This window comes from Parasteatoda tepidariorum, chromosome 7 (assembly GCF_982258835.1).
Source record: "Parasteatoda tepidariorum strain Cologne lab strain chromosome 7, Ptep-v5.0, whole genome shotgun sequence".
NCBI lineage: Eukaryota > Metazoa > Arthropoda > Arachnida > Araneae > Theridiidae > Parasteatoda > Parasteatoda tepidariorum.
Genome location: NC_141761.1, coordinates 108,891,206 through 108,906,510, shown reverse-complemented (window position 1 = coordinate 108,906,510; position 15,305 = coordinate 108,891,206). Strand labels below are relative to the sequence as shown.

General features: G+C 30.8%; 1 protein-coding gene across 1 annotated transcript in view; it reads left to right on the top strand.

Moving 5' to 3' along the window:
• The first annotated feature begins 6,012 nt into the window (after window positions 1-6,012).
• The window catches only part of LOC107439313 (uncharacterized), a 117,545-nt gene continuing 108,252 nt past the window's right edge, over window positions 6,013-15,305 (top strand). The window contains exons 1-3 of the mRNA XM_087168475.1: window positions 6,013-6,210; window positions 8,646-8,707; window positions 12,278-12,655. Coding sequence (XP_087024601.1) covers window positions 6,084-6,210; window positions 8,646-8,707; window positions 12,278-12,655 — 567 coding nt within the window. The 5' untranslated portion in view covers window positions 6,013-6,083. The remainder of the gene's footprint in view (window positions 6,211-8,645; window positions 8,708-12,277; window positions 12,656-15,305) is intronic.

Below are 15,305 nucleotides of genomic sequence, written 5' to 3'. Positions count from 1 at the left end.
GAAAATGGGTCAAAGCATCAATTAATAAATAATAACAAAATCCACAGTTTAACAAAAATGAAAAGTATTCGTGATCTAAATTTCTTTTTTTTAATTATTTGAAAAGTCACACTCTAACGCTATAGGCTCATGTTAAGCTCATTTGGTTCGGCAAAAATTTGAAATCATTCATTGATTTTAATGATTTTCATTTAGAGTAAAAAATTTTAAAAGACTAACGATACTTAAAATAGTTTATTATTATTATTTTTTTTTAATACTTAAGCTATTCGCCTCTTGTAAAGCCTAGTTAATTTTGTACGGCAAAATATAATAGAGGGCATTCCATTAAGAATTCATTTAGAATTCTTCTCAAAATTGAAAGCAAAAAAGTATGCACTTTGGGGGTTGTAAGCTAACATTCCACCGAGGGAAAAACATAAACGTTATTAAAATTTAACAAATGGGGGCCGGGATAGCCTGGTTTGTAGAGTGTTGGGCCCATGTCCAAGAGGTCGTGAGTTCGATGCCTGCTGACCGAAGACTCACCGTGTAGTAAATGGTGATTGGTGCACGTTAAATCTGTCCGGTCGCAAGGTCTTCCATGTTTCCATAACAAATCAAACCTCTGGGGGTACTGAATTGGAGATGATCGTTCTCTGGTTTAGGTCAAAATTACGTTCTTTGAATGAATTAATGGATGTATGAATGGGTCTGTCCGATAAACTCTGTGACGAATGTGTGTGACAGAATTCGAATTCTTGCCAATAGATGGCGCCACTGGAAAACAAGAAGAAGCTCACTTTCTGTGCCTTAATGGCATGCGACAACAACAACACCAAATCTAACAAATCACAGCAAAGAAAGGCAAACGTAATAAACGACAGTTTTTATTGGATGGAGGACGATTCTTAGAAACACCTCCAACATCTAATTAAGCCTGTTTTGTTGTCTGTAACATGTGCTTCCTTTTACTTCAATTTGCCAAAATTAATTTTTTTTTAATATATATTATTTTGCGACTTCCAAGAGTACATTTTTTTTGTTTTCATTTCTTTTCAGTATTCTAAAAATGCATGTTAGAAGTGCTTTTTGCGGATCGACCTGTATACACTACACTGTTTGAAATTATATCTGCTTCCAGTATAACGCACTTAAACAGTAGAATTTCTATATTTATTTTTTTGACGAAAGAACTTCGAAAAAACTCAATGAAAGTCATACATTAAGTGGTTTAATTTGCAAATTAACAACATATTCAAAACATGTAGATTACAGTAGGAAATAGAATTGAGTACTGATATATCTCCAAAATGCTATTTCTATTTACATTAAAGCAAACGGAAAAAAAACACGCTCCTCCATCTGAGGGTAGGGAATACTTTGTGCTACGAAGAATAAAGTTAAACATGAATAAGGCACAAATAAAGGTACAAAAAATAGACATGTTGCAGTTCCAGTTCTAAAAACAAAAACTGATTCTCATGGCTCGCTCAGACCACAGTGCTGACAAAAATCATTTTCAGCGGTAGACGGATTATGGGTTAGAATCCCTTTGCCGTCTGGCAAACAGTGGTAGGCTTGCGTAATTCTCTCCTTCCATGTAACGCAGATGCGGGTTAGTTCTATATAAAAAAAAAATAATCATCAACGAAAGCTAGTTTGTTCCAATGCTTGATCCAGAAGTTTCTTTGTCTTCTGGATTGGGTTCAAAATTACAAGGCTACGGAGTTGAATATAGATAGTACGATACTCAAAATTGGGTACACAATCAACTCCGGTTTTAAAATAAACTAGTTAATTCAATGAGTTCGTTCTCATTTGAAATAATTCAAATATTTTGGCAGCTCCCCTTGAGTTAGAACTAAAAGAATGAAAAGAATCTCTTTGAGTTTAGAACCGAGTGTGTTAGAACTGTCATTAAAAAACGGAATTCGACCGAATGCTTGTCGTAGATGCACGTTTCACGCTCCAGAACAAATAATAGGCCTGTTGGTGCATTTTTACACATTTCACAGAGCTAACTTTTCTAAAACATAAAACTGCAATAAAAACCTTCATTTTTTTAAAGTTTGCAGCATCTAGAACGTCTACAGCGTCTAGTTTGCGTCATGATTTGTTTAGAATGTTTGAAATCTTTTTTTCAGCACACAAGCAGCGCCTCTATCATAGGAACCATGTATAAAGACAGAATCTTTCTTTATGGAATAAAGACGGCTCACTAAAGAATTAATGATTTAAAATGAATTGTAAAATATTTTTAGCATTACTTTGCATCATTATCCATAAATACTGAAATAAAGGGATTTGTTCATTCGTTTTACATTAGTTTATGAAATTCCCGTAACCAGATTACTATTTTTCTTTTTAAATTTAAATATCGAATAGAAATTCCAAATAACAAATCGTTCATTTTCTACTTGATGCAAAAGTATTACTTAAGTATTACTTTCACATATGCTCTGTATTAAATGGTGGTATATAAGATATTAGTGCTGCTGTGTGTGTAAAAAAGGATTAAAGTTTATGGTGATGAGATAGAAAATCATTAATGAACGAAAAGAAAATCATTCAATAAAACTTAATCAAATTAGCCGTATAATAGAGTTAGATAAAAAATTGGATACAATCATCCTAATTAACCTAGCCATTAACTGATTAAATTTACTGCCACACGTGGTGGATAACTAAACAATTTAGTGGTAGTATAAAGCTAAAAGGAGTCTCTGGAAAATAAATAAAAAAATTTAGATATAAGTAGATTAAGCTGAAATAAAAAAGAAAACATAAACCTAAGAAAACGACGAAAAATTACTTACACAGATTTATTCCATCACATCAATGAGATCACACTTAAAATAAAAAAATGCATATTTCAAATTTTTCTAACACTCATGTAGAAATCAAAATTTAATTTTGAACATTGTATTCCACTACAAACTTTACAGATCAACATGGATCCTGAAAAATTATCACAATTTCATTATTGAGAATCAGACGCTGCTCTCCGTTCTTGGAGAGAACAACGGCAGGCCGAAGCCTCCGCTCCTCACCAACTCATATCATAGTCTGAGGTATCAAATTACTTCCAAAGGGACGCTTCATTATTGTTGCCACCATTCCAATACTTCCTTCCCAAAATCTGGATGTAGGTGTCTCTGCCCTCGAGTTGGAATTTGGCTCTATCTGCTCCTAGAATCCTGAACCATAGTCATAGGAAACTGGAGACTTGTCAAAAAAATATTATTAGAATAAACCGTCGAGTGTGAAAAGTTCCGTGGAGTGTGAAAAGTTCTCATCAATGAAGAGTGTGAAGAATACAAAGTAGAATAAACCTTGGAGTGTGAATAGTTCTTATCAATAAAGAGTGTGAAGCATTCAAAGTCTACTTAGTGCCTCAAAAATTATTGTTACAATGTGTAACACTCTGGATTTTGGCTAATTTGTTCACAACTAATAATTTTTAAAAATATTTTATAAATACTTCTTGTACTATATGGAAAATATTTTTGAACATTCTTAAGGCAATGTGGTGCTGTAAAAAAATTCTAAACAATTCATAAGTTTTCTACCTCAGAATATCAAGTTATAAGACTCTATTAACAGAATGATGCAAATTGGGAAAGTAAATGCAAATTGACTATATTGCGCTATAGCTTCAGAAAAGACTACATAGCATTTACAGCCATTTAGAAGACGAATCTTATAAATTGAGGTATGTTTCCTCTCCTTAAGTTCTACATCTTGCATATATTGGACGGAATTGAAATTTTAAAAAAAATGTTTTATAAACATTCCTTGATATATAATGTTTTAGATCAATATGAGACCCATGGAACCGGTTTTAAATGGCTGTGGTGTTGTAAAAAAAATTATTTTTTTATCCGTCGTTGAACAGTTGACTCAATTTTTCGGTTTACGACTGCTAAGGTTTAACTCCGTAGTCTTGTAATTTTGAACCCAATCCAGAACACAAGGGAACTCCTGGATCAAGTATCGGGAGAAATTTGCCTTCGTGGAGGACTTTTTGATGGAACTAACCCGCATTTGCGTTACATGGAGAGCCACCAGACCACCAGAACCTCCCATGGTTAGATTAACGGCAAGGAGACTCTAACCCATGATCCGTCTACCACTGAGGATATTTCACGTCAGCACTGTGGTTGGTGAAAGCCGGATGCGGAATTCGTATCGACCAGTTATCGCTGGGATTCGAACCTGGTTCACCTCATTGGGAGGCGTACGCTCTAACCCCTGAGTCATCACGGCTCTCCTGGTCACATATTTTAATTTTATAACCGCTGTTGAACAGCCGACCCAGTTTTGGGTTTACGACAACTAATGTTCAACTCTGTAGCCTTGTAGTTTTGAACCAATCCAGAAGAGAAGAAAACTCCTGGATCAGTACCCCCAGTGGTATGATATATTATGGGAACATGGAGGACTTTGTGACTCGACAGATTTAAGGGGCACCATTTGCTGCACTGTCTTTGGCCGGCCAGGATCGAACCCACGCCCTCTTGGACATGGGCCCAGTGCCCTGCCCCTTCTGGTCATATAGGAACATTTTAGAACAATATGACGAATCATAGAAATGTAACCAGATAACATTATTGCCTTAGAAGGAATCGCTACATGCAATTTCCACATTAAAGAAGACCCGCTGTGGACTGATAACTAGACACTGTTCCCAGTTCAATTTTAATTGCTTTCTTTTTGTGGTGTCGTTATTTCTTTATGCATTGCAGTACATACTAGACATTTTTGTTTTTTTGTGAAGATGCATAATGAAAGTTTGAATTCAAATATTTTACTGTATGATCTACGAATATATCTTAAAACTTTTTTATGATATTGCAGATAAAATAAGTTTTTAAACTTTTAAACTGCATTTTTTAAAAAAAAAAAATATTCAGAGGAAGACAAAATGTGTTTCAATATTTCCAAACTAAATACTAAAATATTTTATTAAAAAAAGCCCTTTGCTGTAACATAATAAAAAAATCGCATTGACGCATTTTCCAAAGTTATATTAACATCGTAGTAAAAATTCAGTGAAATGCTAAATAATCTTGACGTAATTAAATCTTCTACAAGTAAAATAGAATTAACGGCTTGCTTGTAAAATATTCAGAGGAAGACAAGATGTGTTTTAATATTTCCAAGCTAAATACTAAAATATTTTATTAAAAAAAGTTCTTTGTTGTAACATAAAAAAAATCACATTGAAGCATTTTCTGGGGTTATATTAATATCATAGTAAATATTAAAATTATCTGAATTATCTTTACACAGAGCCGGATTATACCTTTCGTAGGCCCTAGGCACAGCCGTTTTTGGGCCCTCCCCTCCTTCCCCCACTCCTCCCCACTTTTCAAAATATATGCTAAAATTTCCTTGCATATTTTTTTTTTACATTTTTATTAATATGGATTTTAATTTGAATACGACATTTTGCGTAGTTTGGAATTCGACAGCATAATACAAGATTTAGTTGAATCCAAAAATCGCAAAAAAGTAATATATTAGATCATAAGATTCTGCAAAATAATTTATTACCGAAAAATATTGTATTTTTATTTGTATCTTCATAATTTTGTGCAAAATACACTTGTTGTTTTAAAAGCTAAATTACTTTTGTCAACAAAATTTTTCTCACAATTTTTTCGTAGGCCCCTGAATTTCGTAGGCCCTAGGCACATGCCTAGTGTGCCTATAGATTAATCCGGCCCTGTCTTTACATCATTAAATCTTCTACAAATGAAGTAGAATTAACGTCTTGTTTGTAAAATATTCAGAGGAAGGCAAGATGTGTTTTAATATTTCCAAACTAAATTCTAAAATATTTTATTTAAAAAAACCCTTTGTTCCAACATAAAAAAATCACATTGAAGCATTTTCTGAAGTTACATTAATATCATAGTAAACATTGAAAAGAAATTCTAAATTATCTTTGCATCATTAAATCTTCTACAAGTAAAATGGAATCAACGTGTTGCTGATCGTCACTAATGACGTCACTGATTTCATCACAACTTTCCTCCTTCACAGACAGGAACCGGAACTTGTTTCAATAGAAGCGCGCTGAAAATTTGTAAATAATAATGGCCGACGAGTTAACGTTCACAAGTGAATGTGTTGCTAAATATATAATAGAAAATGGAGGCAAAGTGACTAACCATGAGTTAGTAAGACATTTCAAGAAGTTTTTAAATGGACCCAATAGTTTGCGTAAGTGTTATTATTTTATTCTATCATTTTCACTGAAATTAAACATCCAAATTTCATGTCATCTCTGAAAGGTCGTCTACGAACTTTTTGTTGTAAAACCAGTTACTCGTGGTAAGATGATTACTTTTCCGCATTGGAAGCATAAAATTCATATTAAATTGCTGTGATTTATTTTGTATAATATGTAGGTCACTGTGTTTGCGTATACATTTGCTATGATTGATTAATTTACTAAGATGAAATATACTGATTGATTCAGCGTCTTTCTATGTTTATTTTTATAAAATGCTAGTCAAATTCGTTAGCAATTGTGATTGAAAGTTCAATTTTAATAATCTTTTCAAAATGTTTCATACAATTTGAATAAATCTTCCAAAATCAGACTAGAATGTGACGTTTATTTTCATATCATCATTGAAAATTCGAATTAAACAATGTTTTTATTATGATTTAGGTTTTTATTTGATTTTACTTAATTCATGAAATTTACTATGTTAAGGCATTTCAATTTTAAAGAATTTTTGGATTCATTGGTTATATTTCTAAATCCAATGATAAACAATGTTTTGATTTCGAAGATAGTATTTCAATGCTTTTCAAATTTAAGAAATTTATCATAATAAATTTAATTGTGGATATTTCTGTATCATGATCTGTCGCGCCAACTACAATTGCCAAGGTGCCAAATAGATTTTGAACTTGCTCATTTTTTTTAAAAAAAAAAACATGCAGATGTATGCCCAGGGGTGGCTACGAGTCATATTTTTCTAGTTGGCCCCTTTCTGTGATGTTCTTTTTAGTTTCTCACATACTACCAGTGAGTTGCCAAGACTTGGCGGTTATTCTGCCACAGATTACGATACGGAAATCTCCCCTTTTCATCTTTCATAAAATTTCCTATGATAAAGCTAATGAATGCTTGAATTTGCTGTTCATGTTCCTACCATAGCACCTAAATCAATGATATGGTTGAATATTTTATTTCAATATTTTTTATGCATCGTTTATAAACTTCACTATGATTAAGCTTTCTTAGTTTTAACGAAGGTTTGGATCTGTGTTTATAAAGATTGTATGTTTTGTTTAAACCATTCTGAAAGGTCTCAATTTTAACTCCAGAAATTCACTATTTAATTAATTTAATGCTGATTAAAAACTATCATATGTTATAAAGGTGATATTTCTATGTCAGTATCTATTCATACCAACTGCAATAGCCAAGGTGCCAAAATAGATTTTTAAATCTGTAAATTTCTATTTAAATGTAATTATTTGTTGAAGATGGCTGTAAGTTATAGTCTTTAACTTGGTCTTCTTTTTTGATGCTTCTTTGTTTGCATTTTGCCAAGACTTGGAAATTATTTTGGCACACGCATCGGTATGAAAATCTTCATGTTAAAACTGTCATAATACCAGTAAACGCAAAGTAAAGAAAATATTATAACATAACACGAAGACAAAATACAAGTATTTGAAATAATTTTAACTCAAGTTCAATGCAATTTATATCCAATTTTGAAAAAGATTTCAAGAAACAAGTTTTACTGTTAACTAGAAACTTAGGGGGAATTTATTTTGAATTATTCCTAGTATTTCGGAAATAATCTTTTTGTTGTGGAAGAATTAATACTGCAGGGTGTTGTCAAATGTAAACAATAATTATTGGTATCACCGTGTATTATCAAATGTAATGAAACAAAATTTATTGCTAAAATTATATAAATCTTTCATTACGACTTGGACATAATGTAACATCGATGTAAATAACTTGGCTTCTTTACTTCAAACAGGACATTTTGCAAGGAATTTGATTGTTTTGTGTTGTTCATTGCAGTTTTGAGCACTTTCAGCTTTAAGAATAATGGGATTTGATACTTCTTACATTTAAAACTGTGTTTTAGTTAGATAAGTTTATCGTAAAAATTTTATCTTAGTGAAACTTAAAATAATTACAAGATTTATGAATTTTCTTTTGTCTTTTGTTGATTAAATGTTTATTATACATATATTTTCTTTCATTTCGCTTTTTTCTGATTTATCTAGTATTGAACGTCAATTTCTTATTACAGATATTTTCAGTAAGCGTTTCCAATTTGCTGAAATCAAAAATTTTAACATCATTTTCATCAACCATGTAAGACTATTATTTATTGTTAAGTTATTAAATGAAGCTTGTATTAATGGTGCAATATAGAATAAATAAATTTCAATATCATTTTCAAGCAGTAATAACGTAAAAGAACATTCTATTTGAAGCTGTTGTTGATCTCCCCATACTATATATATTTAATTCTTTTAGTGAATAAATTTAGGAATTTGGAATAATATAGACATACTGAATATAATAATGAATAAGAATGTCTTTCGTTTAAAATCTATGTATATTTTATTTATTGTGTTTTTAAATTGTCTAATGAGAAATATTTGTTTTGTAGCAAACGCTCGTGCTGTCTTCAAAGATTATGTCAATGCTGTTGCTTCAATTAAGACAGAGGATGTAAGTATAATAACTGTTGTGCTGTGTTATAAGATTAAGAAAAATTTAGTACCTTGGCACACAATCCAAAAATATCTGCAAGCTCATAATATTTTTTTAGTACGGAATGAATGATAAAAAGCCCTCATAATATTTTTAATGATATTTTTTTAATACAGAATGAATGAAAAAAAAAACATTTAACATATTTTTTCCTGACCAAAAATATATATATGTGCATGCACATTAAGAACATTCGAGGAAGATTATTATATTGATCGAGATATTTAGTTATAAACAAAAATGAAATTAAAGAACTGTATTGATATTAACACTAAACATTCCATAACCGGTCAAATAACCGGCTATTGTATGTTGTATTGTTAAGTGTTGGCACATTAGTGTTTTATTATCGTATTAAGAATTGAGTAATATTAATAGTTTTGCTCTTGTAATTCTTCTCCACAAAATTCATTTTTAACTTTTATTGTCAGACGTGGGTAACTTTTTTTTTAAATAAATTTCAGTTAATAAATTATAATTAATAAATTTTTTAATTAATCAGTTTCATTTTTATTTAATAAATAAAATTACATTAAAAGATTTCCTACTGTCACCATAATTCTTTATTTTCGTTGCAAAGTGATAGCCTTGTCCAGTTGTTTGCTCATCCGCTAACGATGGGATCACTAATTTTTGGGCTAAATGAGCAGTTGTATCTTTTCTCCTCAGTGGCAGCACGTATACAACTTCTTCTACCTTGCATGAATTATAATTATGTTGTCTGCTTATCTCATTTTTTTCCCTGCCACCATTTTTTATTTTTTGGATACTTTTTTTTTATATTACAAAAAATATTTTTAAAAAAAGTAACCATAAAATTAGAGAATCTCTGCCAGTGTATCCGCAAAATTGGAGAATCTTTGCCAATATATCTGTGCACTGCGTTCATCTATTTTATCTAACTATGCAACTGAGCATTGTGCATTGGAAGAATATTATATGAAATTTCTCTATAGTGTCTTCCTTTTGCATATAATTGGAATAAAATAAAAGTACTGTGTAGGAAATCAAAATAAACTCATAGGCTGTATTTTAATAATTAGTGGGTTAGCGACTCTGATAAATTAGGTGTATTTCTTGTTATTAATATGATGGTCTGGATTTAAATTTATTATAAGTTTTTTTTTTCAGTTACTGTCTTGGTATCATTGTGTATGATTTTTATTGTTTTCTTGGGAATTGTTTTATTGATTAATTATTAGAGTTTATTTTTAGTAAATAATGTAATATTTTTTTATGTTTGTTTCTAATTCAATATATTTTCTAATTTTTTCGTCTCATATCTGGTTGTCAGGCTACTTGCACAAATATTTCCTTTCTGAGCACTCTTTATTGAATCTCTCTAATCTCTATTGAACTTTTTAAAGAAAAATTTCAAAAATGTATTGTAATTTTTTTTTAGTTACTGTCTTAGCGTCACTGTGCTCGATTTTTATTGCTTTGTTGGAGTTGTTTTATTCATTTATTAATAGTTTCTTTTTTAGTAAATAATGTATTTTTTTCATGGTTTTTTCTAAGTTAATATATTTTCTTCTTCTCATGTCTGGCTATGAGGTACAAATATTTCCTTTCTGAGTAATCTCTATGGAATTTCTATTGAATCTTTCTAATATCTATTGAACTTTTTAAAGAAAAATTGGCTTGTTTTTCTAAAAAGCAATAAGGTCTTAAATTATCTGAGCTCGTTTTTAGGTACTTTTTTAAACAGATTCCTATGTTTAATAAGCAGATGTTTTATGAATAGTTGCTTTGTGACTATTCAAATATTCCACAATCATAATTATGGCAGTTTTGAACTCCATTCTCGTCAGCAAAAATCAGCAAATCGCAACCTTTAATTTTGACTGCAATTGTGATTATCTAATTTTAAGGTTAAGTTCATTTTAATGTCTTATGTAAACATTGCTTATAACCCTCTTACACCTTTGTGAGCAAAAAATAAGCAAATTGCAAACCTCTTTTCGTCCATTAGGAGTTAACATAATTTTTGAACAGCCTCTTTACTATTTCAATAGTGAAGGAGCCTTAATGGTAAAATTGTAATAATAATAGTATTAGTAGGATTGTTTAATAATATGGTATGATTGCGAGTTTCAACAGGTTTTTTATTTAAAAAAAGCCTTTTCAAAATATTCTTATTGCAATCCTATCTTGGTTGTTATAAGGGATTTTTCATAGGCTTATCAAATATTATTATGTTGAATAAATAAGCAAAACATAAGAAAATACTTGACCATTCAAAAAAAATTTTTCTGAAGGGCTTAAGAACATCTATTTTAGCATTGTACTTGCTAATTCGGTTGATGAATAAAAATTCCATAAATTTTTTTAGAAAAAAATCATAGAGAGATGTTTTTGAGATGATTTTTTTGCCTTTGGTTTAAAATTATGTAAGTTAAAGTTAAAAGTCTGGCTTTTTCCACTGGCAGAGAACTTGACAAAATGTAACAAAGAAATAAAAACAATGAACAAGGTGGAAAAATCATTGTCTCATTCGCATCTCTCTGAATTGTTGGACCATGGTAGTTCCACAAAGTGTTCCTCAATAGAAAATATGGTAGCCATCTATAAGGATGTGATCCTTTGCAAAGGGTTACAGTGAGGATCTAGAAAGGCATCGATTTTAAAAAGATATCCAGTTAGACAGTCATGTTTAGTAAAAATTTAAATATGTGATTTTTAAAAATATTTTTTTAAAATTTTTTTATTTCCCATGCCCACCTGTGTTAACATTTTGTCAATTCGGGTATTTATAGAGCAGATTGGTTGGCCACTCTTTCTTGCTCCCACAAATCGCTTATCAATAAATGTTAGTTACAATGTATTTTTGCCATGTATGAGGAATTATGCACAATTAAGTCATCATTAAAAAAATATTGTTGCTTCTGTGTCAATAAAAGATAAGCCATTTTTTTATACATTACAGCATACTAACTTGGTTTAAACTGGATACCTAAACTGGCTTGATTTAAATATTGAATTGCCTTCATCCCGACATTAGCATCATAAACTATTTTGATATTGGCTTAAAACTTTTGAACATTTAATTTTCTTACTGCATATTTGTGATATTTTTTTCTGAATGTTTTTTTTATAAATCTATGTTATATGTTTTATATGGGATGCACTAAAGATGAATGCTTTTGTCTCTGAATTATTTTTAAAATTAATGTGATTTTTTTAGTCTCTTTATTTTTTATCTATTGGCTTATAACTTATGAGCATTCAATTTTCTCACTGTATATTTATGTGATGTTTTTTTCTGAATGTTTTTTTTTTTTATAAATCTATGTTGCATGTTTCATATGAGACACATTATAGGTGAATGCTTATGTTTCTGAATCTTTTTTAATATTAGTATATATATGTGATTTTTTTTAGTCTCTTTATTTTTTTACCAATTAGCTTATAACTTATAAGCATTTGATTTTCTTCCTCTACATTTATGTAATATTTTTTGTGTGAATGTTTTTCTTATAAATCTAAATAGAAAGCTGACAGTAAAATAATTGAATAAATTTTTTCCAGGGTGTGAAGTATGTTGTCTTAAAGAAAAGGGGTCATGAAGAAAAGGTTCAAAATTCTTCTTCCTTTGAGGGGAGCGAAGGAAGTCTTAATGAGAGAAAAAAATGCAGATTGAGCGATGACCCGGATTGCTCATCAACAAAAAACTCAACTCCCTATGTTATTTCACACAGCAGCTCTAGTCCCTCTGTTCTTGGTACGACAACATCCATGGATCCTGTCACGACCCCAACATCGCCGATTCTTTGGAGTTCAGACTTACCTCCCGGGTTGGTACCTCAACCTCCTCCGAGGCGTAAGCATTCCATGAAGGGGAAGGAGAACAGGAGTAATAAATTTGAAGCTAGTTTGAAAATAATTAACAGTGAAAAAGAGAATGCAGTAAGTAGCATTTGTTATTTATGTCTTTTATTTATAATCTTTCATGGTAGGGTTTGCTATCTGCCTGTTTAGTTAAGAACTAAACTAAACTAAATTCAGTGGTGCGACAGCCCTTAGAGGGCCAAGGCCTACTGTGCCCATCTCAGTTTTTTTTACCTTTGGGCTCTGAGGTGCAAGAGCAGATGTTAGGGTTAGGTGGTCAACCCAACGCAGAACCCCCAGTGTTTAGTTCCCAAGCATGCTTGGTACTCATTTAACTGACCCACTAAAGGGAATCAACCTTGCCTGACCCGAGGATCAAACACAGGACCTGTGACACGGGAGCGCGAAGCGCTACCACTAAGCCACCGGGCATCCTGTTTAGTTAAGGGTCATTCAAGCTAGGATATTTTTGACTCTCCTCCCCCCTTTGTCAGCAAAAATAAGCAAAAAACAATACCCTTTCCATATCTGCCAAGTGTCCTGTTCTTTAACGAAGACTCCTGTATTTTATGACTATCTCCTGTTTACCTGTATATTCTCAAAATTCTCCGTATTTGTTGAAGAAATTTAAAAAAAAAAATTTGCTGATAAAATATTCACTGATGGCAAAAATACTTCTCTTATTCCTCAACAGATGGTGCAAATTCCAGTATGTTGAGTGTTAATTGTTTAAGTCGAGCCAGGTTGGCTCAGGGGATAGAGTATTCGCCTTCCAATGAGGTAAACCAAGGTTCAAATCTCAACAATGACTGATCGTTACTTTTGTAGTAATTACAAATTTTTTCAAATTATTAACTGATTAAATGGCTAAGCTACTGAAACAAAATTAACTTGCATTAAAATATATTTTTAGTTTATGCCTCAGTCTCTAACCCCCATGACTGTTGAGTTCGTTCCGAATCAGGCATCCGTGATTAAAATCAGCATGATTCAAATCAACTGATTTTTTTAAAATCATTAGTTTAAATCAAATATTTATTTTTGAAAGAAATAGAAATCCTCAATTTTAAAATTTATGCAGCATTTTAATGAGATAATGAAATTTTTTTTATTGTATTAAAATTTGTTGTAAATATTTTGCTATTTAATAAATTTCAGTAAATTTATTTAATAAATTTATTAGATTTCTACTTGGTGTGTAATAAATTACAGTACTTTTGAAAGGCAATTTTGGAAATCTTATTCTTTTAGTACTCACATTTATAAAAATTACTAATTGTATTGAATTTTTTTTTCTTGTAAAAAATATGATGAAAATCCTACCAATTCCTGCTTTTAAAACTCAATCTTTAGAGCAAAATATTATTTAAATGTTAGACATATATTTCTGTATCTTAAAGTAAGGTCAATTTAAAAAAAAAACTGTTTAAAGATAAATTCATATTATCTTTTCTTATTTTTTTTAAAGAAATTATTTCTTAATTATTATTTAATTTAATTCATTTTGTGCTTAAATATTTGACAACCTTGAGTTAGTTTATTTTGTGTTTAAATATTTTTGCAACCTAAAGTTAATTTATTTGATGCTTAAATGTTTGACAACCTGTAGTTAATGTCTCCCTTCCTTCCGCAAGGACACTACAGTGCTATGTGGGCCTTGGCCTTCCTTAGAATTTTATTCTAGGCTATCTACCCATCTGATTCTGAGAGGACCTCTTTTTTGAGTGCCCGTTGGTATGGCTGAGAAATTTCTCTCAGAGTGAGCATTCTGATCTGATATTGTGACCAATACATTTCTATTTTTGGATTTTGACGAAATTTATTATATCCTAGTCTATTTTTATATACAATTAAAACTATTTTATTTTTAGTTGGATTCTGTAAACAGTTCTCTCTGAGTATCCTTAAACTAAAGTACCTTGGTTTCGGAGGAAGAAGGCCTCTTAGGCGAACGCTATAATCTCTCTTACCTCCATTGTTATTTTGAAGTTTAGCCAAAAATTTATACTTATTGTAGTTCGAATGATCAAATATTATGAAGAAGAAAAAAACATTATTTGAAACTTCGTGGTTTAATAATAACTTTACTGGAACTTACTTTTCTCTACATTTTCAATTACTTGTGAAGGAGGATTCGGCATGAAGGATTTCTTTATCGGTTTAGCACCCTCTTGTCATATGCGTCAGATTACTAATTTTAATTTTTTAAATGATCTCATTTATAAAATTTAAACTCAGTATAATTTCTTTTATTGATTGTGCTTAATTATATATTAATATGTAAATTTTATTTTAACTCTTTATGTCAATGACAAAAGCAAAGTGTGGAATTCATTACACAGTATACTCTCGATATCTCAAAGTTGAAGGGACGCTAAAAATTTTTCCAGATAGCGAGTTTTTGAGATAACAAGTTCAGAACTAAATATGTTCTAAAAAGTATAAATTATATATTTTAAAATATTACTCTATTAATAGAGTCATGATACATGAAAATAACATTAATAAATATGTTTGTATTGATAGTTGACTATAAGTCTAAATACAACAAGGATAATTTTATTTTTAAAAGTATGAAGTAAATAATTATGCTGTTTGCTGTTTATTTACGTCGCACTAGAGCTGCACAATGGGCTATTGGCAACGGTCTGGGAAACATCCCTGAGGATGATCACAATTTTGATCCTCTGCAGAGGGGATGGCACCCCCGCTTCGGTAGCCCGACGAC